At 33.8% G+C, this 23,544-nt stretch overlaps 3 protein-coding genes across 6 annotated transcripts in view; 2 read left to right on the top strand and 1 right to left on the bottom strand.

Annotated features, from left to right (window-relative positions):
• Window positions 1-4,673, top strand: part of LOC113403514 (solute carrier family 2, facilitated glucose transporter member 8-like) — a 34,314-nt gene extending 29,641 nt beyond the window's left edge. The window contains exons 6-9 of the mRNA XM_026644097.2: window positions 2,072-2,204; window positions 2,514-2,743; window positions 3,158-3,352; window positions 3,607-4,673. Coding sequence (XP_026499882.1) covers window positions 2,072-2,204; window positions 2,514-2,743; window positions 3,158-3,352; window positions 3,607-3,879 — 831 coding nt within the window. The 3' untranslated portion in view covers window positions 3,880-4,673. The remainder of the gene's footprint in view (window positions 1-2,071; window positions 2,205-2,513; window positions 2,744-3,157; window positions 3,353-3,606) is intronic.
• Window positions 4,674-6,059: 1,386 nt separating this feature from the next.
• On the top strand, window positions 6,060-11,127 carry LOC113403512 (uncharacterized). The gene is made up of 7 exons (XM_026644094.2): window positions 6,060-6,188; window positions 6,964-7,219; window positions 8,565-8,746; window positions 9,435-9,532; window positions 10,004-10,171; window positions 10,453-10,571; window positions 10,965-11,127. The coding sequence occupies exons 1-7, from the start codon at window positions 6,104-6,106 to the stop codon at window positions 11,125-11,127; spliced, it is 1,071 nt and encodes a 356-aa protein (XP_026499879.2). The 5' UTR covers window positions 6,060-6,103.
• A 580-nt stretch (window positions 11,128-11,707) lies between these two features.
• The window catches only part of Pds5 (precocious dissociation of sisters 5), a 34,469-nt gene continuing 22,632 nt past the window's right edge, over window positions 11,708-23,544 (bottom strand). Inside the window, exons 7-20 of one of the 4 annotated variants that reach the window (XM_026643617.2) lie at window positions 23,348-23,525; window positions 22,840-23,028; window positions 22,526-22,619; window positions 21,862-22,045; window positions 21,040-21,261; window positions 20,454-20,582; window positions 20,102-20,161; window positions 19,720-19,879; window positions 19,079-19,197; window positions 18,046-18,189; window positions 17,629-17,793; window positions 17,245-17,343; window positions 14,681-14,716; window positions 11,708-13,906 (exon numbers count right to left, since the gene is read on the bottom strand). In XM_026643617.2, coding sequence (XP_026499402.1) covers window positions 13,805-13,906; window positions 14,681-14,716; window positions 17,245-17,343; window positions 17,629-17,793; window positions 18,046-18,189; window positions 19,079-19,197; window positions 19,720-19,879; window positions 20,102-20,161; window positions 20,454-20,582; window positions 21,040-21,261; window positions 21,862-22,045; window positions 22,526-22,619; window positions 22,840-23,028; window positions 23,348-23,525 — 1,881 coding nt within the window. In that variant the 3' untranslated portion in view covers window positions 11,708-13,804. Of the gene's footprint in view, window positions 13,907-14,680; window positions 14,717-17,244; window positions 17,344-17,628; window positions 17,794-18,045; window positions 18,190-19,078; window positions 19,198-19,719; window positions 19,880-20,101; window positions 20,162-20,453; window positions 20,592-21,039; window positions 21,262-21,861; window positions 22,046-22,525; window positions 22,620-22,839; window positions 23,029-23,347; window positions 23,526-23,544 lie in introns of all 4 variants that reach the window. The other 3 variants (XM_064218852.1, XM_026643616.2, XM_026643618.2) reach the window with 3 other exon arrangements.

Here is a 23,544-nt window from a genome sequence, read left to right on the forward strand (position 1 = left end):
GACGTAATACGCGTAATAATACCTTATAGCTTACAATAGTTTATTAACTATGTTTAATTGCTTCGTCCATCTAGTGGATAAGTGGGGGTTCAAATCCCGTGACAATTTAACTTTCCTACCTATGGTGAATTCCTACTTTGTGAAATATTTATTATTTCATTCGTGTACTTTATCATAGAAAAATTATAGAATTTTATTACTGCATGATTAAATGGGAAATCGCTTATCTCTTCTATCTATACATAAAATAAAATCGTAACTGATCGAAATCTGTACGTCGAAGATATTTGAGAAAAAATAGTACTGGGGGAGGGGGTATGTATTAACGCAATAGAGCACAAAAATGTGACTTAGAATTTTTGTCTGTTCATCTGTTCGTTTGTTACCGCAAATCTCGGAAACAGCTTAACCGATTTGGATGCGGTTTTCACTGATTTATACTGTAGTAACCTTGGCGTAACATTTAGCGTTTGTTTTAACATCGAGATATTATGGAACCAGGGCTGATGAGGTTAAAACCTTTTTAAAGATTTCCAGTAGTGTTATGTCATCCCTTTGCGTTTGAAAATAAATATTATATAAATATAAATGGGTACGGCGCAGTTGATTTTATGTTTTCAAGCCGGTTCCTTCTCATTCAAAAAAAAAAAATGTTTACTTTTAAGCGTGTCCAGTGCACCCGGCTAGCTTTATGATGCTCTGTCACGTGTTCGCAACTGCAAAAAAATCTATGTCACTACGTGTAATATACATAACGCAGTTAGACAAATACTTATTGGGAACTACAAAGCCACGACAGATTCAAAGATACACAGATATGTCAACCATATAATACTCCTACTTTTGAGACTTAAATCACACGAACGGAGTCGCGGGCACCAGCTTGTTTAACATATGGCAATTCAAAGTATTATATCGCTAAAAGACAAAGAAATAGTATTTATAACAGTCGTTTATAACTTTAAAACGATTTAATTGTATTTGTTTCTATAATTATGAATAATAACTGTTCGGTCATGTATAATGGAATAAATAAAAATGATTCGTGGAATAAATTATTGTCATTTACAACGTTATTGCCGAGAACAGTCCGAGCATGGTATTTTGATACAGTAGCTGCCCCGTCCCGACTTCGTTAGAATAAAATAATTTAATCCCGACACTTGTTTAACCAATGAAACGTTACGAATACCAACAGTATTAGCCCGTATGAGGACAATTCTACTAATAATGGATTACTACATGAAATATTATAAAACGGCAAATTAAGACAGCTTACGTTACAACAGAAAACCAAAGGATATAAGAGCATCTAACACCAGCCCATCACACGCTTTATATCTGATTACGTCATATAATCCTTGTCATTCAATTTATTGATTGAATGAATATTATCATGAATGAATTCATTTGTCTATATTGGTTTAAACTGTTACAATTTGGACTCGCTTTTGAAACATTAGTTCCGTGTTAACTGGATACCAGGTAAATTCTTTAAGTAACTCTGATTATAACATCCATATTTGTGGAGATCTTTGAGCCGGGTAAGGCTAGCAAAATCGGAATCGTGGAAGTTACGTAATCTATACTTGATTACTAATATTATAAATGCGAAAGTAATTCTGTCTATCTGTCTGTTGGTGGCTCTTTCTGGGTCAAGCCACTGAATCGAATTAAGTATGAAGCAAGCTTGAACTCCAAGGAACATGGGCTACTTTATACCTAAGTCCTAACACCTAACGACCAACCCCTAAATCGCGAGAGATCAGAGAAGCCTCAGGCGACAATTAGTATTAAAGAAGGCTTTTATTTTTCTTTGACTATCAATAAGTAATCCTATTACTTACATTTAAAAAAGGAATAAAATTTTACGTTGCGATATTCAAATTAGCTCTAATTTTGATGCAAATTATTAGTGTCATAAATACATATTATAAATTACATTGCAACGTATGAATAATTATGAGTTTATATTATGTACGTGTAATTTTAAGCCACAGACTTAAAATAAAAAGCATATATGTTAATAAATCATACTTAATTTAATTTAAAAACAATATTTTATATTTAGGAGGCCAGAGCGGCGTTGGCGTGGCTACGACACACCACTGTAGATGACAAGAACCTCGAAGAAGAGATCCAGGTAATGGAAAGAGAGGAAGAATACGCAAGAACCATGAAGAAAGCTTCCTGGAAGAGCATCGGTGAGAATAACAAAAAAAAAAACACAATAAAAAATATTTTTCATTATGTTATTTTAAACGTAAATAAAACTTTATTAATTTTACATCCATTTATTTTATAATAGTTCTTTTATTATCTTTAATTTGCACAACCTTTTTGGTCACGCAAAACTGACGAAACACGATAAGAAAAAGTTCGTTGGCAATTTGAAAATAGATATATTATACGTATATAAACATATTATCCTGTAACTTATGTACAGTAGAGTTTATAAATAAATAACATATTTGAAAGTATATGCTTTATATGTAAAATATTCTCTTTTCCAGTGCAAGACAAAACCACATTCAAAGCGTTCAGGATAGCAGTAAATGTCATGTTATCACAAGAGACGTGCGGCTACCTCGTGGTACTCATGTACGCTGGGTCCATCTTCGAACAGGCTTCCGAATCCATCAGCCTCAAGCTTAGTCCGAACAAGCAGACGATTGTCGTTGGAGTCATACAGCTACTGGGTTCCATCGTTGCCAGTTGTATTGTTGAAAAGACTGGCAGAAAGGTATGGCATATTAAAATATAATAATTAATTTTATTTTAAGCAACACCACACATGCTTTACTGGTGGTAGGGCTTGGTACAGGCCTCTACACAATTTATCACATCCTCTATCGACAGCAAGACTTAAGTAATCTTGTTGTATTCCGATTAGAAGGGCGAATAACCAGTATAACTAGAGCCACAAGGGACATAACATCTTAGTTCCGAAGGATGGGCCAATGTATATGGGCGATGTAAACTACTTTACCGAACCGTCCATGTGCTAGCGTGCCAGCCGACTTAAAATAAAAATTCCTTTTACTCTGGAGCGTGTGATACCAAAGACAGATACTGTCAGACGAGACTAGGTTACGTCGAAGGCTTAAAAAAACAATTATTTACTAGTCTAACTAACAACGCTCTTCAATGATTCCAGTGGTTGCTCGCTGTGACATCATTCGCGACGGGTCTTTCAATGCTGGCGCTCGGCGGTTGGTTTTATATCACATCCAAGTCAATATGGCTACCCGCCTGGTTGCCGGTGGTCGCCATGTGTCTCTGCATCTTCTCCGACGCGGCTGGCTACCAGCCCGTGCCATACGTCATAACGTCTGAGTTGTTTTCATTCCAAGTAAGTTTTGTTATATTTGATTGAACTGATTCTGAACTAGAATTATACTTATAAATCATTTACTTTTTGATTACTTTCAGGTAATCAATAAATATAATTCCTATCGACAATTGATATAACTTTCACAAAAAGTTAATAAAGATAAAAAGAAAAACAATACACGTAAATAAAATATGATAGATTGATAATATTTTAATTATTATATTCTTTAATAGTCTATTTTTAACTGATGGAATCCTAATCTCTTATTCCAGCATCGTGGTATGGTGACGTCATTCGTCAGCAGCGTCGACGCCCTCAGTGACTTCCTCCAAACGAAAGCCTACGACCCCCTCTTAAAACTATTAGGAATACATTGGGTCTTCATACTTTTCTCATTGGTTTGTTTCATAGGCACGTTATATACCGTATTATATGTCCCAGAGACGAAAGACAGAACCGTAGAGGAAATCTATGCCATTCTAGATGGCAGACAGAAGGAGAAAAGGAAAGATGTGGAAACCGGGAACGAAATGAGTAGACTGTAAACCATTATTTTTATACGCTCGGAATTCCCCATTTATTATAAATATTACTATATGCTATTTAAAAATATTATTGACTAAAAACGGACGATTTGAAGACATAAAATATTAATAAAAAAAATTTAAATCAGTAATTGTAACAGCACGATTGTAATTTATAAAAGGTAAGCAAGGGACACATGTTATGAAGTTAAGCATTCGAGAGCCGAATGGCGGAGAGCGTAATTCGAATTTAGAACTGCAGTGGCGATTGGCGTTATGCTGTTGTTGTTGTGCTGCACGACAAAATAGCGCCAGTTCCGAACAGTCAATAACATAAATCATGTCTTAAAGTCGGCTTTTCTAATCCTAATATACAATACTTTGCATTCCAAAATTAAATTATTTTAACATAATATATGTTATTAAAACAAAGTATAGATATCATTTTATATGTTATGAACTTTCTAACAATGTTTTAATTCGAATATACATTAATCTATCGTCGACGATTCTTTCTGGATCTGAAATTGTAATATATATCTGTATGTAGATATTACAATTTCAATTTATTTTTTTATGTATATTTCTCGCTAACTTTCTTTGGTGACTTCGCACTTGCATAATTATAAAAGCCAAGGAACAATATTTATATTCGTATGCTTTGTGATAGTGTGAAAGAGACGGAAATAGAATACTCTTTACTCTATTTCCGTCTCATTTTATTACATCTGTGCCATTTCTTCAACAACAAAAAAATATATATATTCTGTTTTAATTTAATTTGTACAAAAACAATAAAACATAAATGAACTTTATTACTTTATTTTTATTTCATAAAGAGTTCAAAATTAACTGATTATTGACTAGGTTTCTTAACAAATAAAAAAAGGTTTCCTTTCAAATAAAACTTTTGAGTTCATAAAAATAATTATTGTTTAAGTAACTCGACATGAAAGACAGATATATTAATAATATTAATAAGAAAATAACAACAGAACCCAACAAATAATGTCAGTTTAAATTTCGCGTATATTGTTGTGTGCCCAAAGAAGCCAGATCTTGAAACAAACCATTCGCTCCTCATCAATCATTCGCAGAGTTTTTTAACAGTTTTTATTATTAATAATAATATTCACATAATTATTTATACATACCGTCATTACCTAAACATTTTTGTGTTTGACATATCGTCGTTGCGCCTGCAAAAGTAGCTATGAGTTTTTTTTTCTTATTTTTAAATTGTTAGTTTAAGTTTTAAAATTTAGCTATGTGACGTTCATACATCGAAAGCTACATAAATTGAAATAACGATTAAAACGGCATAAAAATCTAAAAATAAGAAAGAAACACATTGCGAATATTGCAGGCTGAACGACGATATATATTTTTTTAAATTATACATAAATAGTAAAGAAAAGTATTCTTTAACTTTAATTCAAGGCGTCAAATTATTGACATAATTTATTTTGCAATTCCAGTGATTAAGAATTAATTATATCGTATTTATCATTAATATGCACTTCAAAATTTTATACCGACTAATCTCCTATGTGTTAAATCTATTATACATGCCATTGGCAGAATATTTTGTGGTCAACAAAGCGAAGATACTAGAACAAAAAAATACATTTTTGTACAGATTAGATTCTAAAAAGTTTATGCTTGTTTTGATTGTGCAATGAAATGTTTATGCTGTGATAAAGTTGAAATTACTTTATTTGTATACAAGATTTTTTTAATTTTTATTGAGCTGTTGATTCGAGATTTGTGATATTATTGACGAATTAATTATGGTATTATTAGAAATAAGTTTAGATGCCAATAAATAATTTATGCTGGACTATATTTTGTTTAATTTCTTTACTTAATAACTCCTGAATTTTCAAGATTCTTAGACAAATCCAGCGACTTGAAAAAACAACTGTCTTAATAACAATGACTTAATAAAATAAAAGAGGTTTGTAAACCATACAGAAACACCAAACTCCGTGCTGCCTTTGAGAATTTCTAAACAAAAAACCCAATATTTTTTGTCTGAACCGAACCGGGTTTGAACTAGGACCTCGGTAGGCCAAGTTTTAAGCAAGACAGATTTGCTTAAAACTTCGCCTACTATAACATTTACCTTTTACGTCGTAATCGTAACAAAAATAAATTGAAAGCAGTAAATTTCTCATAAAAATATATTGTTCTATATTCAAAGTAATCGATACTTTTTTGATAACGCGGCATTTCCAAATGGACAATGCTCTACAGTTCAGTGGTTTTAATCACGGTTGTTTCTATTGATCTTGTACTCACCAATGTGGAAAGAAAAGATACTTCAGTTAGTAAGTTATAAACATCGTAAATTTCACAATTATATAAATATTTAGATAAATTACATACGTTTATAAATATAAGACTTGAGGGTAACAAAGTAACCATGGAATACATCCAAAATCCATGATTTATCGCTAATATATTTATATTGCATTATTTATGAAAATATGAGTCCTGTAACATGATGGTAGTTCCTTTATGCGTATTTGCAGTAATTATTAGAACTCCTCAACTATTAATTGATTAATTTCCACAAATATAGCAAATAATACAGACAGCAAATATATATTTCTATTCAATATAAGTCAAATATATCAAACAAATAACAATAATTACGCAAATATTCTGAAATATTTGTAATGATTAGCGATTTCAAATCCAGTCCATAATGTGAATGTCATGTTTGTCAGATTATTTGTGAATGTGCCAAATATTTGACCTTACGCGCTAAGCCAAGTGCTGTGTATGCGTGTGCTGTGTAACGAAAATTGTACATTATTATCTTTTTTAGTTTTTAAATTAAATTTACAAGTAAAAAGACTGATTTCTGTCAAATGTTTCACTCTGGATTGGAAGTCAGAGATGCATATTTAAGATATGTAAAAATGTGTTATAAATATAATATTGTAACATGATTTTTAAATAAACAAATATATATTTTCTTAATATTCTTTGACGTTAATTTTATTTAAATCTACTTTAGAACAAAAAGCTATGATAATGTTATGAATTGTTTCCAAGACTATTTAATTTGCTTTTAAGTGAAATTCAAAATTAATCTAGACACCGATGAGCGTGAGCCCTTACAAGATGGACGTCGCCGTCACAACACCGAAGAAAAGCAAGCACTGAGAATCCGCAACGATTATGTATCCAGCATGAATAGTAATAAAGATAGTTTGCGAATTCGCGGTGGAAACGCGACTGATACAAAGAATTATCCGTACATAGCTGCTATTATAATAAATGGTAGACTGTGGTGTGCTGGGACCATTGTTGACGTCAATTGGGTGCTGACCGCTGCACATTGTCTCAATTAGTGAGTACAATATCACTTGGTCCTATACTACATCTTACATATATTCCCAATATTGACTTAATCTCACTGCCCTCTGGTGCACATATATAAAACCTCACGAGCTTTATATCAATGCTTCAAAATTCAAATGAATTGATATTCTCATTTTTCCGAAATCAGGCGCTAAGTAACCATTACCCTGAGATTAGAGAATCGTTTTATAAACTTTCTCATATTATAAGAGATATATATATTTTATTATTCAACCTCTCGTCACACGTCTTTTAAACAATTCTATTCGGTTTGTCTTGTACCTTCGAAAATGTTATCATATTTCTGACTATCACGCTCAACTTAAATGGTTCGCTAGTGGATGACGCTGAGATTCCAACTAATTATTAGACTTTTCTCTATTCTCTTTGACTCCTATTAGACTATTCTACTATTTAAAGATAAATTTTAAATGATTGTCTGACAATAATTATTTATTCATTACATACATATATGTACATATTCATGGCTCTGGTTTTGTTTCTAATTCTATCACTGTTCGTGCTGTTCGGCTTTGGAACAAGCATCAGAAAGGCTTTAAACATTGACTACGAGAATATTTCTAAGGTGTTGCTCATTTTAGGGTAAGGAATTACTAATATTCCTATTTATCCCTTCAATTAAGCTTAAAGCTTGTGCTAGGAGTGGGGGAGTAACCTAAAGAATGTTTTTAGGATTAGATTCGCTTTATGTACCGACTGAACATAATATGATTAATGATATATTTCAATATATAAATAAATATATTCCAATGATAGAAGGAGTAGATTAAGAAACCTTGAATTTATATATTCAATGCGATTTGCAAATACTGCATAAAAGCTCTGCTATATTATGCATTACAAACATTTTTTGATGAATATACATTTATTTACTGTTCCACTTTAATATTCATGTCCAATTTAATTTTCCTGCCAAAGTTACAATAACAACTTCGCCTAAATTCAAAATGCCATTTATTTATTTGAAACACAATCACCATATTCACATAAAGCAATTTAAAATACACGGATCGATGCGGTGTGATACACCGCTGCAAGTATTTAATTATTCACGAATCCATACTGAATAACTGAAAATCTTAGATCTTGACCGATGTTAATTATAGGTCAAAGTCCTTTATTTATCTTTACTCCTTATAACACTGGAATAGGATCTTCTTTTCTTTGATCAAGGACTTGTCTTCCTAATCTTAATCCATTTTGCCTTCGTATATTATATTTGAAATATCGTTGAGCTAATTACCGATGATTGTGTAATGATTATTTTCATGTTTGCATTTGTGCAATTTTTACTTTCGGTCCCTTAAATTCAGTGTCCTCCACGTTGCACCGATGAAGACTTTAGGGCAATATGTCAAGATCAGGGTGGGCAGCGCCCATCCTCACGAGGGAGGGACGTTGGTTGATGTGGCCGGAGCAATTCGTCATCCCAAATTTGAAGAGGAACCAGTTCCACACGCTGATATAGCCTTGCTGAAACTTTCTGAAAACCTTGGTAAGCGTACTACGTATACATATACATATATATATATATATATAGGATACATCATAACTTTTTTATCTTATTTGTAAATAAGTTAATAAAAAGATAATGAAGATAAAATTTAAATTGAATTCTTACGAGTGCGTTAGGAGCAGGTATATCATATACAATTTTTCAAGTTAGTTTACAGGTATATCATATTAGTAAACTAACTAGTTAAATTGTCTAGGTCTAAATCTTATTGTCTTCAATTAGATAGTACACGAGTACAGTAGAATCTGAATTATCCGAACTAATTGGTACCGAGACTAGTTCGGATAATCAAAATGTGGATACTTTGGGACAATATTAATCCAAATCAACACCTTTTCACATAAAAACAATATAGGCTATTAAAATTTGAAATACATATTAAAATATAAAACGTAATAAAAAATACCTAAAAAAAGTAAAATGCTATTTTATTTATAAAAATTGCATTTTCAATTCTTAATTGACGAACGGCTGCAAAGCACCACCGTTCGGATAATTGAAGGTCCGGATAATCGAGGTTCTACTGTATATAAAATATTTGATATTACGCCGGAAAGCTATGTCAGAGAAAGACATCGTAGTCAGTCGAAAGTGATCAATGATTCAGAATAAAATCACAAAAGTGAAAAATATATTAAAACATTTTTTTTTCAATACCGTTTTACAGAATTTCAACAGCACATCAACCTTATCAGAATATATGACGGTATGAAGGAGCCCTTTGCACAAAGTTTTGTGTCTGTAACGGGCTGGGGAGCTACACGTGTAAATATAACATAATATTTATTTATAAAAATAATATTGAATTTTTTTTTTAATGATTTCTGATTTAAAAGTTATTTTGATTGTTAGAAAGTGTTGACAGATCTTTAAAAAACATTCCGCCAAAAAACATCTAAAAACACTAAAGAACTTTTCTTTAGTGTTTTTAAATGTTTTATGTAATTAAACTGTGTGCTAATACAGATATTTTTTTAAATATAAAAACATAGAGTATAATAAAATATAAAAAATAAAATATAAAATCTGAAATTTGGTCCCAGAACATACTGAAATTTTATTTTTAAAATAATCAGTCGGATCTATAATATATTCACGTCATCAAATGAGAAATCAATAATTTTTGTTATTCCATTGCTAAGTATGTAGTATTTTTTTTACTATATTATTATTTAAACTTTTTTAATTCAATTGACTAAGTTGACATAATGTGAACTTATGAATAATAATTTTCAGGGTTCAGATACGTCGTTCCGTGATCACACACCGGACCTGATGACAGCTCGACTTAAGGTGCGCACGCGCAGCTATTGCAGTGACGCATATCAGCTCGTCAACGGTTTTCAGTTCACGCCAGATTTCTTTTGTGCTTCATTGAGAAATGGTACAAGAGATGCATGTTTGGTAAGTTTTAATTGCAAATTGCCTCCTAACAATTAAATAAATATAAGGGGACGCATTTGTGCAAAAGGAGATATGATTAGGTGACTAGAGATCCTCGCCTCTATCCGGCGCAAAGTTTCGAAGGCGCCAAAGTATCTTTATTTTAACAATGGCAAATGATATGAAAAACTTTGGGTGTCTTTCTAAGCACTTATATCCTTTCTAAACCCATGCTTTGGCTTCTAATAAATATAATGCTTTAAAATAATAATGGTCTCATTAACCTTTGCTTGTGTCCATAGTTCGATGCCGGTGCCCCGGCCGTGCAACACAATCGGCTAATGGGAGTCATGAGTTTCGGACCAGAGCGATGCGGACACGAGTACCAACCGGCTGTTTTTATCAAGGCTTTTTATTTTAGGTATATACTTTACATTATATATATATTTTATAGACTCTAGATTAGTGACCAAGTATGTTAATGATTAATTAGCAATTAAATATGAGAATTGAGACTGGAAACTAAGTTTTTAGGCAATAGTTCTTATTTATTTTTAAATAACATATGAAGATTTTCAAGGATTTAACTAAAGCATTAGTAGTGGACTCCCACTTGGCACCAGCTTAGAGTGCGTTCAAATTTGATCAGTGTGCTTCAAAATACGCGGAACGTTCGCCATATCTGAACGCACCATAAAAAAACATTAAGTGCATTCCGCCAAACCGCTCTTCTTAATGATTTCAAAAACTGTAAATAAAGAGACGGCGAGATGACTTAATTTTTGCCAAAAATAAAACCTGTTCGACTTTCTAGAGATTTTGTAAAACATACAATATCATCATACAAGACGACAGCTGAACTGATAGAAGCGATGAAAGACATTGACCCGGTGGTCCGTCCACCGGTTCACGTGCTGGAGGACGGACCGGCGTACAACCCGGAAGAAGTTACGCAGCCGGATTACAGACACGATTGATGGACACCATTTTAATAAAAGTCTAAAGTAAAATTATTTGTATTTTGTATTACTAAACAAATAGTCCTAACCAAATTCGTTTCATTAAACAAATTAAAACAAACGAACAGTCCTTAAATTTACATTTTCCATTCGATTTGCTAATTGCTCTGCTGCTATGCACTACGAACAGGTCTTAATAATTTATAATCATTTAAAATACATCACTATTCCACCTAATTGGGCCACTTTAAGTTGACTTCTAATTAATATTCATAAAGCGTAGTGTGGGACGCCCTGCGGCACCGTGGAGCGGCGATAGAACATGGATGAGAAGGGCCGAAGATCGGGCTCAGTGGCGCACCTTGGGGGAGGCCTACGTCCAGCAGTGGAATAACACAGGCTGATCATGATGATAATGATTCATAAGGCCATAGTTTCACAAATCCACCATTAATACCATAGATTATATGTATAGTTTATTTATCTTAAATCCTTGTGGTTCGAATCTATAGTATAATTATAATATTCCTTGATAGATTCCTCGAATTGTTCGTCTGAATTCTTATTTAATAATTAAGTGGGGGAATAAAATACAAAATCATATGTATTTATTATTTATTTAATACATAACTACAGAGAATCATCACTGCGTCCACCGAGCGGTGTCGCACGCCGTCACGGGCTCTCCCAAGTTTTTGGTACACTTAAATCAATTAAACGACACAAAATAATTATAAATCATACACTTATCACAAGCTAGAGCTGGTGGACATTGAGGCGACGTTGGGAAAAAATCCACTAAAAAAATATATATATATTTGGATCATCTTATATTAAAACAGAATTTTCACCGATGAAATCATTACTAAATAATATGAGGATATATATATATAAATACATACAGTTCAATTCAATGACTAATATGTAAATTTCTTAGTTCAAAAATAGCATATTTAATTCGGTGGCATCAAGTGGTACAAAGTAATATTCCCAACGTAACTTAAAAATAAAGTTTAACAATGAAATAACTTGTATCTATCACAAGAGTCTAAATATAAAACGCGACGATGTCCACTAACATTATTTTTTTTTAAAGTAAATAATTTTGTGTCATTAATTTAAATCCGAACAAGCGATCCGTTGTAAAATCATTGATTACACATGATCATATTGTTGCTAGGACGATATTAATATGTCATTACTAAAGAATACAATAAACACCATGCGTATTCATGAATCCCTATTAGACCTCGAGGCGTAGCCCATGAGGCTGAAAAAGATTAAAATAAAAAAAAAAATGAGAAAATAATCGACCAGCCGAAGTTTAAATTAAAACTAAAAACAACGAGCGAACAAATATTGTATCATAACTTACAATCAAACACTATATTACACTGTTCTCCTTCATAATATACCAAGTGAGTCATTAAACCATAAATACATATATACTTACTTATATTCACTTTAACATCATACATAAAATATAGAATCTAGAAAGACACTGAGATAGAATACATAGTTTCATATGAACTCACCCAGATGGGCCTTTACACAAATGTAGCGACAATATTTGAACCGTGGTACACGATTAAACTTTACTTCGATTTAATTTACTCGTAAACTATTTTGACGTTAAAGTTAAATATAAGTAGGCTGTATAGACTCGGGCCTAAAGATTTTAAACATATTTTCTACAAGCGAAACATTTTGGGAGATTATTATTAATCATTCGTTTTAAAATCATCCTTAATTAATCGAAAGATTGTTATTTTGTATTTCATCTCCCAAAATGGTCTTAGACAGAAATATTTTAAAAACAAATTCAAATCCCGGTTTAAATACGATGTTGTTATAAAATCAAAATACTTTAAAACCTTAATGATGTCGATTTAATCATTATTATCGATAATGTAGATTACAAAATCTATTCAATTATATTTGGACCGATGGTAAATAAATTAAAGATCAAATATCTCGTATATGATTCAAAATTATTTTTTTTGTTTCACAACACTATTTCATTTACTGATTTTATTTTTTTTTTATAAATTTAACGCAACAGATAAAAAACCTCATATACAATTTTCAATGTTTTTCTTCATATTTTATAGACGAAAGATTCTTCAGGTTTCGTTTTAGTATAATAGAATTTGAGTTTTGTCTCCTTGTGGTAAGGTTGTTTTTATTATGACATTCAGGGTATAAATATCCAGTCTTAATGGGTTTAAGCGTAATGATACCTGACTGGGTGTTTGTCTGGGCCTTAGGAATTAGGGATGTATTCTATATAAACGCACACAATTTGTATTACATATTATTTACTTTACTAAAAAGTTTTGAAATTGACATTTATTTTTAAATTAAAAGAACGCTATTATTCTTCTGGGCTGAATGGTTACTATAATTTACATCATATCTATTTTAAGTTTCACGATTAAAAAATAAACTTTTACAGGAATTTTATACCTCAATTATAGAAAATATTAATTATGCTAATAACGACAATTAATAGTAAATACAATAATCGTTTAAACAGTAGTTGTATCAAATTAAACTAAAACTGAACTATCAATTTCACAATGGTCACAGATAAAAAATAAAACAGATAATATTAAAAAATAACAAAGTTCAATTTCATCGTATAAATGACATAAACGACTCCATTATTAATAGAATACATCCCGATTTAAATAATTCAGTCATTAATGACGCGTTTCGCTTGAGGCTCTTCCAGCTCCGTTTCTGGTGGTTGTTCGATTCCAGGCAATATTATCTGCGTATCCGACGCTTCTGATGGCTGTAATTAACAATAATATATTATTATTAATATACTTACTATTGCAGTCGAGTCTCGAGTAACATTTAGATATTAAAACAATCATAGTTCAAACATGACAGTTGTGAACCCCTTAACATATTCGTATTTATTTCGTAGAGCCGATTGTAGGCGACATACCCAACGGTAAAGACAACTCTTTATCTAACATGCGAAATTAGAAGCAAATAAAAGAAATACAACGTGATTTTTTTTTTGTTTCAAAATGACATCCTATCCTTAAGTTCTCCGGCATGCAAATTTAAACCCTATAGGGTAAATAACAAAGTTTCATAATAACAGATTTCATAAATAAGAAGTTTTTTTGGTAGGTAAATAATTTTCCGCTCCGTTTCGAAACATGCAACTCAAAACGTTTTTTCCTTTCACAAACATTAAGATAAAGCAAATGATATATTGAATCCTGTCTACGAATCACAAATTTGTATTACTACAATACAAAACTACCAAAACCATTTGCTTCTGCTATAAAATTTGAAATGATTTTAACAATATTAAAATAAATTTGTTTTTTTTACTTTTATTTGTATAATGGCAATGGTAGTTTTCCAAATGCTAACATAAACACAACGCTAAATAATTCAAAAATAAAATAGCAATTTACATTATTTTCTCTTCGCCAAATAAACTACACGCTATAAAAATTAAAAAAATAATCAAATCAATGCATTATCTAGTTTTTTTTTATTTGAAATAATTTCGTATAAATTGCATATAATGATGTAGCGTGTTTACCTTAGCATCGATACTTCCAGATCGGCCAACGACAGGCTGAAATGAAATTTAATATATATAATGGGCATTGTACAACGCCCGCTACTTTATTCGACAATTATAATGCTTAAATTATTTATCAAAGACCGATGAACTGATTTTTATCAACCAACTATATATTATGAAATATTTATAATAATAATGAAACTGTATAATGCCGCAAGCACGTGTGTAGAGCATGTACAGGTAATTTTATGGCTCGGACTTCACTAAAGCATTTATAGCAGAGGACATGAGAAAGGAGTTTCTGCTTAAATAAAGCGGAGAGGAGACGTAGCTATAACAATATATTATTGGTTATTTACAATACATTTCCCTCCCTATAACACAATCGTGAATGCAAGAACTACAGGGTTTTTTTGTAATATGTTAATATATAAAGGATAATCTCAACTTTAAAGTCTTACTATCAGAAATTTGCCGACGTTAATTTGTCACGAGAAAGTTTTGCATGCAGGCCATTAAGTCTATAATATACGACAATACAGTTAGATATTAAAAAATAAATAAATATAGAATATTTATGTCACGTACATTGTGATTACACTCATTTAAGCCGAGCGTTTATAACCTAAAGATAAATTAAAACAATACAATTGAATTCAAAGTATCGATTTAAATGAATGCACGAGAGATCCCGGGGTATATCGTGTGATGATAATAGAAACAAGTGGAAACTAGGCATCTATGTTTGGTATCTATTTTTTTCGTCATTATAAAAATGAAATGACTTATTTCGGACGACGATCACAAGATAGTATGTATGTTTGCAGTCAGTTATTTTCTAAAAAAATATTCAATGAGGAAATTTTAAATTTCTTACAATCAACAAGCAAGTGTTACGCTTCTATATTGAATAAAGATTTCAACTTTGACACGCTTAAAGAAACAATTGAATCTTTTGTAAAAATGACTGCTTTTTTCAAAAAAAAATATGGTAGACGCACGGGAAAATGCCCATAGACACAAGCGCGGTAAGAAATTCTAACTACATATTCCTTACATCGCCAATTCTCCACCAGCCTTGGGGACTAAGTTGTTGTCTCTTATACTCGTAATTACACTGCCGAACCGACCCTTCAAAACGGTGCACAAAAATACTAAGTATTGCTGCTGGGCAGTAGAATATATGAAGAGTAGGTGGTACCTACCCAGATGTGCTTGCACAAAGCCACCAAGTATCAACTTTTCTTGACCCATACATACATACATGCCTTTAAAGTAGGGTTTTATACTATATTTGAAAAAGTACTTCAAAATGTTGATGTTCCTAATAAAAAGCCACAAAATAATGTATTTCAGCAAAATAAACACGCTTTCTTGCCATAAAATTAAATTAAATTTTAAACATTTTCTATTCCCGCAAAAACGCTGTCAGTCATTTTATGACGTCACATTGTTCTCAAAACAACAGTCGTGTATGTACGACCGGTACTCATTCAACGTTATAAATACTTGGTGTTTTTTGGGAAAATAATGAATGCCAATCGCTATCGTCCGATTGTAATATACTAGCATTAAAATTCCAGAAAAGTTGTGTGCAGTGTGTGTACAAAGTGCCAGATGATATTGAAATATTAGTTTTTGTCCACCTGACGTCACACCATAGCGGCTCGTGTTTTAGGTCACGTGATATACAGACTAAAAATTACGACTTTTAATTTTAATATAATAAATATAATAAGGCGCTTCGATGACTCAATATCAAAATATTTACGTATATTTCTACAAATATATTAATTATTATCAAATTTCATAATTTATTGTTCACCACAATGACGGTCTGTCTGTTATTCTTTCACGGCCAGACCACTAAACGGAATTTGATGAAATTCTGTATGAAACAAATTACTTTTTTTGACTAACACTTAAATACTAGAGAAACCAAAGACTAGTGTAAATATAGGTTGAAATCACTGATAAAAACGGATATAACTTCGAATCGTCAAAGTCAAGAGTGTGCGTCGTGGGATTGAACTTGTGTTAATACTCATAAAACTAGTTTATTCTGCTTCCTAATGATTTAAATATTTCATATTTATAATTTAAATATTATTATAAATAATAATAACTGAACTTTAAGATTGCACAATGGTAGATTCAGAAGTATTTTTTTTACAAACTGAATGTTATGTATATTATATATTATATGTTGAACTAATATAATATATAAAATATATTATTAAATATTTTTTTGGTTACTTTACTATCCTTATTATTGGTGTGAGATATCCTTATTTTTTTCTAATATAATATATACGATTAATAGACCTTATATTATAGTTCCTAATAAAAAATTATAGATAGAAAAGTGAAAGCAGTCGTCGGATTCCGCTAATAACAGTTGCCTCTAACGAACAAATGTCCAATCCGCATTAAAGAGTGACTCGTGAAATGCTCGCCGGCTCATAGTACTCGTGCGTTCGACCCGGGTGCTAAATATAAATATCGACAGAAAACCGCCGGCGCGCGTGCGGGCGCGTGCGGGCGCGTGCGGGCGCGTGCGGGCGCGTGCGGGCGCTCACCTCCACGTCGTTGGCGTTGTCGAGCGAGTCGCCGGGCCGGCCGCGCTTGCGCGCGCGCGCCGCCACCTCGGGCGCGCTCGGCTGCCGCTTCGGCTGGAACTGACACATACATTCCTTCATCCCTGTTGCACACCGATACTTAAACTAACTTCGACGTTTGGATTAACAAAAGTTGTGGGGGGCGCGACCGGAGGCCTCATCGCCGAAGCGGCGAGGCAGTCGCAGAATATTCAGAACAATTGTAAAAGTATAATTGGCATTTGCTTTTTGAAAATTAACAAAGATTTCGAGTAACAATTTATTAGTGTTTCCTCTTAAAGGTATTCTTCTTCTATACGCCAGTCAAGGTCTTACGGAGTACATGATCGAGTAGACGGGCCTCACCTGCAGCTCGGGCGGCAGGAAGACGCGCGTGTTGATGAAGAAGTCGGGCTGCGGCGCGAAGTACATGGTGGGGATGCGCGCGTCGGACGGGAAGTCGCGCAGCTCGAAGCTCGTGGAGCGCGCCCAGATCACCGACATCGCCAGGTCGCACGTCGCCCACAGCTTCTGCGGGGGGGGGGGGGGGGTCATTAGCTCTGTGCGTCTCAGTTGTATCGTCGTGATCATTTATACAAGGACGTCGTTGGTCGTCGCAGTCACTAATTATTGCATAGCCGCAACCGTATAATTTAGTCACTAGACCGACGATTTCATCTAGATTTATAAATATTTAAGATTATAAGACAGGGAACGAGTCCAACACGTGTAGTACAGAACTTAATCATAAGATAAATAAATTGTAGAATATCAATAACTTACATAATTAAAAGAATCGTCTGTCTCATTTAATGCGTCCTTGTGGTTTTTCATTCGCTCCACGAGACTCTTGTAGAAGCCGTAGCAGTAGAAATCGTTACGAGTTATTAGAGGCTCCAGCACGAACCAGAGACACTGTTTTATCACCTGGAAATCAAACTCATATTTAGTATATAGCATAAGATGAGACGATGGTTAGGTTAGGCGTCCCTTGCTTCACACGGGTACAATAAGGCTATACATATATGTATGTTTTAGTTGTAAGAACAAACATAATAAATAATAATAATCTTGAATCATTCTATTTACTGTTGAAGCCCGTATTAAAATCCTTTACTTAATTTTAAAGATCTAAGCGTACAGACGGCAGTAAGCGATTCATACGATGTAGAAATACAGCTGAGAATATATCTCAGTTTCACTTTACATTGTCATATGCTTTATATTATGACTTTATGTGTCCAATTGTTTTAATTTATTTTCAGTCTTTATTAGTTTTTCTCCTTGGGTTTACTGGAAGAAAATGGGAATCTCTTGGGAAAAATGAATAAGCATACTTTTCCATAGTTCTCTTTGTCATATTTTATTATTATTGTTCATATTTATAAATATAAATATTGGACAACATCACATACATTACTCTGATCCCAATGTAAGTAGCTAAAGCACTTGTGTTATGGACATCAGAAGTAACGACGGTACCACAAATACCCAGACCCAAGACAACATAGAAAACTAATGAAGTTTTTCTACATCGACTCGGCCGGGAATCGAACCCGGGACCTCGGAGTGGCGTACCCATGAAAACCGGTGTACACACTACTCGACCACGGAGGTCGTCATATATTAAAATAATGTGTCAAGCTTTTAAGCTTAATATGTAAAGCTATATTCAAGCTTACTTAGTATGTTGCTCATCGCTAATAAGCAATAATATGATAACATTCTAACCAGTATCAATACAGACCATTGAGATGGCCAATCTCATACAGTAGAATCTTTCAAATCAATTATTCTTCATTGAAATGATACATACCTTAAGCTGTGCTACGTTATCGTAGGCGGTAAATCCTGGATCATGAGCCAGTACTGGCACTGCGAATACCATCATGTAATCCGGTAGGATGTGTGGCAATTGGCTCACTGCTCGTTCAACTAGAACAATCAACAATTTTTATTAACATTACATATTTAAAAAAAACGATACAACTATTTATATTGTTTCCATAGACCCACTTTTAATAGACAATGAGGTATGTTTTCAAGGTATTGTAGACAAGAGTATATAAGAGAAGTTGGTTATATATTTATCGTTTTTGTAATATTGGTAAATCATATGAACCTGTGGTGAGTTTATATCTGAGTAAGCACTATTTGATGATTGTAATCTACTAGGCCATCTCAGTTCTTATGGAAAATTTATTTTTGTGTTTATCCTTTTGGGCCTTTTTAGTTTTCGTTTGTGTTGAAGTTATCGCCTATAATATAGCCAACAGTTTTTATCTTTATTTTTATATATTTATGTAAAGTTTATAAATAAAAAAAATATATCTAAGTTTTGTATATTTTATCCTAATTCATAATTTTCTTTGTAAAGACACAAATATAAATTTAATTAATATTCTTATTAATTCAATAAGCATTCTGCATATTCCCAACTTGCCCTCGGCAACTCACCTTTAGTACCAATAGTGATATTCCGCACGTACTCCCTGCGTCGTACGACGTCAGCTAGCATGTACTGGCGTATGATACCCCGTATGCGCCTGTCCGGTTCGCGGCCGGCCAGAGCGTACATACCCATAAAGTCCAGAGGCAGGCATTTGTTTGGTATACCCTGAAAAAATACAAAGCAATCGTCAACTCATTAAGTACATACTGGACATAGTGTCTTATTATTAGGTATTTTTAGTATATTTTATCTTGATATTTTATGAAAACCTTGATTTTCACACCGGGAGCAACTCACTGTGATAAATTTTATTGAAATCTACACATCTTTTGCTTTTTTACATTGGTCAAAATTACAACTAATTTACTACGAGAATTGAATTATTACCTTTGATAATCCTTTATGTAATTTAGCCGCAAAACCTTCTCTGACTTGCGGTACTTCATCCTAAAACAAGAAACCGTCATAAGCACATACTTCAATGTATAACACATTCAACGTTCTTAGATTTCTCCTAATATTTTCATTTTTTTTTTAAAAGATGTTTGGTCATTTTAAAACCAGTACTAATAAATATTTTCCTAAATCGAATGCAATAATAGCAAAAGTATTAGATATTTAAGTCTTCGTCAAAGCACTCGTTTATCATATAAACGACCAACTCTGTTCATGTTTCTTCAACATTGACATTTGTTGAATTACTGTAGTGTAAAAATGCGTGTCGTGAGTGCGTACTTACCACCATGAGATGCGACAGGTTGTAGAACTGGTCGGCGGTGAACTGGTCGCCGACGCCCTTCTGCTCGCAGATCTTCAGCATGGCGGCGCCGGCGGCCAGCCGCAGGTGCGCCATCTCCGCCTTCGACACCTGCTTTTGCTGGGAACATGATTCAGCGGCTTGTGATGTTGGGGATTATTGTATTCAGTAATTAGCCACCACCAAACTATTGTCCTGACGCTTCGGACAAGTCTATTGGCTCTCTATAACCTCATATTTTTTTGTAGTACAAGGGTTAGGGTTTCGATCCCATGCGTATCAAATATTTATATATTTAATTCCAACCAGATCAGGAGCAAAGATGAAAAAACAATTTTGACATTAAACTGATGCCATAACATTGGTCTATGATATTTCTTTTCGGATTCGTGATTCGGCTTTATCGAGTAGCAAACCGAATGGAGTATGTAAATTTAGAGTTTGTTTATATCTACTCCTACTTCGATTGAAATATGCTACGTTATGTAGTGGTTAGTTTTGATAAACATTTTTTTTGTTTGTCAAATGCGAAAAGAAAGGATGGGGTCATACAAAAAACTTAAATTACCTGTAGTAGATCTCCTTTATGGACAATGAAAGCATTGAGCATCCTAAACGTCTTCTGTGCAGATAATTCGTCCTTCTTCAAGCCCAGCAGCCAGCGGGCCATACACTTGAGTCCTTCTAACTTGCAACGAGTTTCCTCCGGTAATTCCTCTTCCGGGCACCAGTCGTTATCCGGCGCGTTTGGACCACCCCCACCCTCACGTACTAGTAGCTCTTTAACTATCTATTGAAGTAGTAAAAAAATAATCTATTAATAAAATGAATTAACAGAATTGTATGTACCGCCCTATATATTATGAAGAACATAGAGGAATGCAAGTAGCTAATTCCAGTGGTCGGAGTGAAGATAAGTAAACAACTTTGACCTTGAATTGATATGACATTATTGGTCGAGATCTATATAGCATGTGGTGTTTGCGACAAAAGGGCGTTTTGAATGACAACAATCTGACCTTTGGAAATTAAAAACTTAAGTAGAATAGTGTTATATTATAAAAAATATGTATTAAATAAGGTCGAAGTCAGACCCGCTAAATAAGTCATCTGTAAAAAATTAAAGTGAAACTATCACGGTTCATGAGCTAGTCTGAAGGCAAACGGACAGCGGAGTCTTAGTAATAGGGTCCCGTTTTATCCTTTGGGTACGTAACCCTATAATCAGATTGTAGTGTATAATATAGCGAATCGCACGTAATATGTAAATCAAAGGTTTGTTTAGCTTTAATTCACCCACTATTTGAGTAGCCAATATTAAGTCATAGACCAGAATGTAAATAGTAGTCAGTTATTTATTTTTATGACACGCATTATACGCGAGGTGTACCTTTCTGGAGACGATGTTCTTGATGTGCACGGGGAAGTTGTCCGGCAAGTTGTGCGCGATGTGTCCGAGCGTGACGATGGCGGTGCGGTAGTGCTCGGAGTGCGGGCTGAGCGTGCTCTTCAGCGTGTCGAGGATCTCCGTGAAGATCTGCGACCGCTGCTCCGGGACGTTCACGAACAGACATCTGGAAGGGAACGAGCTTGTTACTTGACTGCTGTCTGACTGTACAATATTGGCTTTACATAGAACAGTTATTTAGCGGATATTTAGGTGTTAGTTGATCACTAATTTTTGTTTCTGTTATGATTTGACATTCGAAAGATGAAGATAGAATTACTTAACTAATCACCTACTAATAACATTTATAAATAAAGCCATTAAAATATTTTTTTATAATTGTAGACGAGCAATTGGGCCACCTGAAGTTAAGCCATCAGCGCGCATAGACAATGGCGATGTAAGGAATGGTTAATATTTCTTCAAAGCGCTACCAACCTTGATAACTAAGATGTTATCCTAATTTAGAATAAACTATAATATATGTTCAGAGTAATAGAAAATCCATAATTATAATTTAACATTCATTTTAACTTAATATTAAAGTACGTACAAGACGGTAATGTCTATGTTATCACAATAAAACAAGAATTAAGATGATACATACCTTACAGCATTTTTGGCTTGTTTCGGAGTACCCACTTCAGCGTATGCCTTACAGAGTGTGATCAGTTTCGGGAACAACGCAGGACAGGCTTCACCTACGAATAAGATTATTAATTAGTAAATGATATATTACTATTTATATAAATGGACGGTCCATTTGACTGAATTTCTGACATGAAAACCAACCGACCAATCAGATATCAAAAGTTCATCAAAACATCTACTTCTAAACAGTTCATTTATTTTATTTGCAAAAAGTTTTGAGAGAAATTGGATTGACAGACTGATAGTATAATGATCGGTTTCGACACTCACTGAGCGGGCGGTACTTCCCGAGGAAGGTGAGCGCGGCCAGCACGTGCGGCGCCACGGCCTCGTCGTCCAGCTCCAGCAGCGACGTGAGGCGGTGCAGCACGTCCTCGTGCAGGAAGTGCGCCGGGAACACGAACGACAGCATCACCAGCAGCTTCAGGCCGCGCTCCGCCGCGCGCGACACGTCGATGCCTGCGCACACGCCGTTTGCAAATATATTCATGTCATCATTGTGTTCGTAGGTCGTTGATAAAGGCTGGTCCGAGGAGGTTTGGAGCTAGTACACTACACAGTACACTGCTCCACTGCGGATGGGTGGATACCCATGTGGCAAAATATCATTGAAACTAAACACATATGGCTTTCCTCACGATGTTTTCCTTTATCGCCGCGCACGAGACCAATTATAAATACAACGTTGATAAGCTTATAGAAATATATTTATACAGAATGCTCCAAAATATTATACAGCTGTTTCTAAAAATTATACACTCGATGAGTGAACACTAACCGCACTCCTCTGCTATGGAGGGGTCGACGCCCCGCACGGCACCCTCCACGTATCCCACCAGGATGAGCAGCGACTCGTGGTCCACCATCACCGAGCTCACTCGCTCCAGGAGCATCTTCACTGTGTTGTAGTATAGATTCGTCATAACCGGCTGACCCAATTTTTTTAAGACGTTCGACTGTAAAACAATTAACATT

The sequence above is a fragment of the Vanessa tameamea genome, chromosome 25, assembly GCF_037043105.1.
Source record: "Vanessa tameamea isolate UH-Manoa-2023 chromosome 25, ilVanTame1 primary haplotype, whole genome shotgun sequence".
In the NCBI taxonomy this organism is placed as follows: domain Eukaryota; kingdom Metazoa; phylum Arthropoda; class Insecta; order Lepidoptera; family Nymphalidae; genus Vanessa; species Vanessa tameamea.

Coding starts and splice junctions, on each gene's coding strand:
- LOC113403512 (XM_026644094.2), top strand. CDS start 6,104: ATGCTCTACAGTTCAGTGGTTTTAATCACGGTTGTTTCTATTGATCTT. Junction 6,189..6,963: donor AAGAAAAGATACTTCAGTTA/GTAAGTTATAAA, acceptor AAATTAATCTAG/ACACCGATGAGCGTGAGCCC. Junction 7,220..8,564: donor GCTGCACATTGTCTCAATTA/GTGAGTACAATA, acceptor CCTTAAATTCAG/TGTCCTCCACGTTGCACCGA.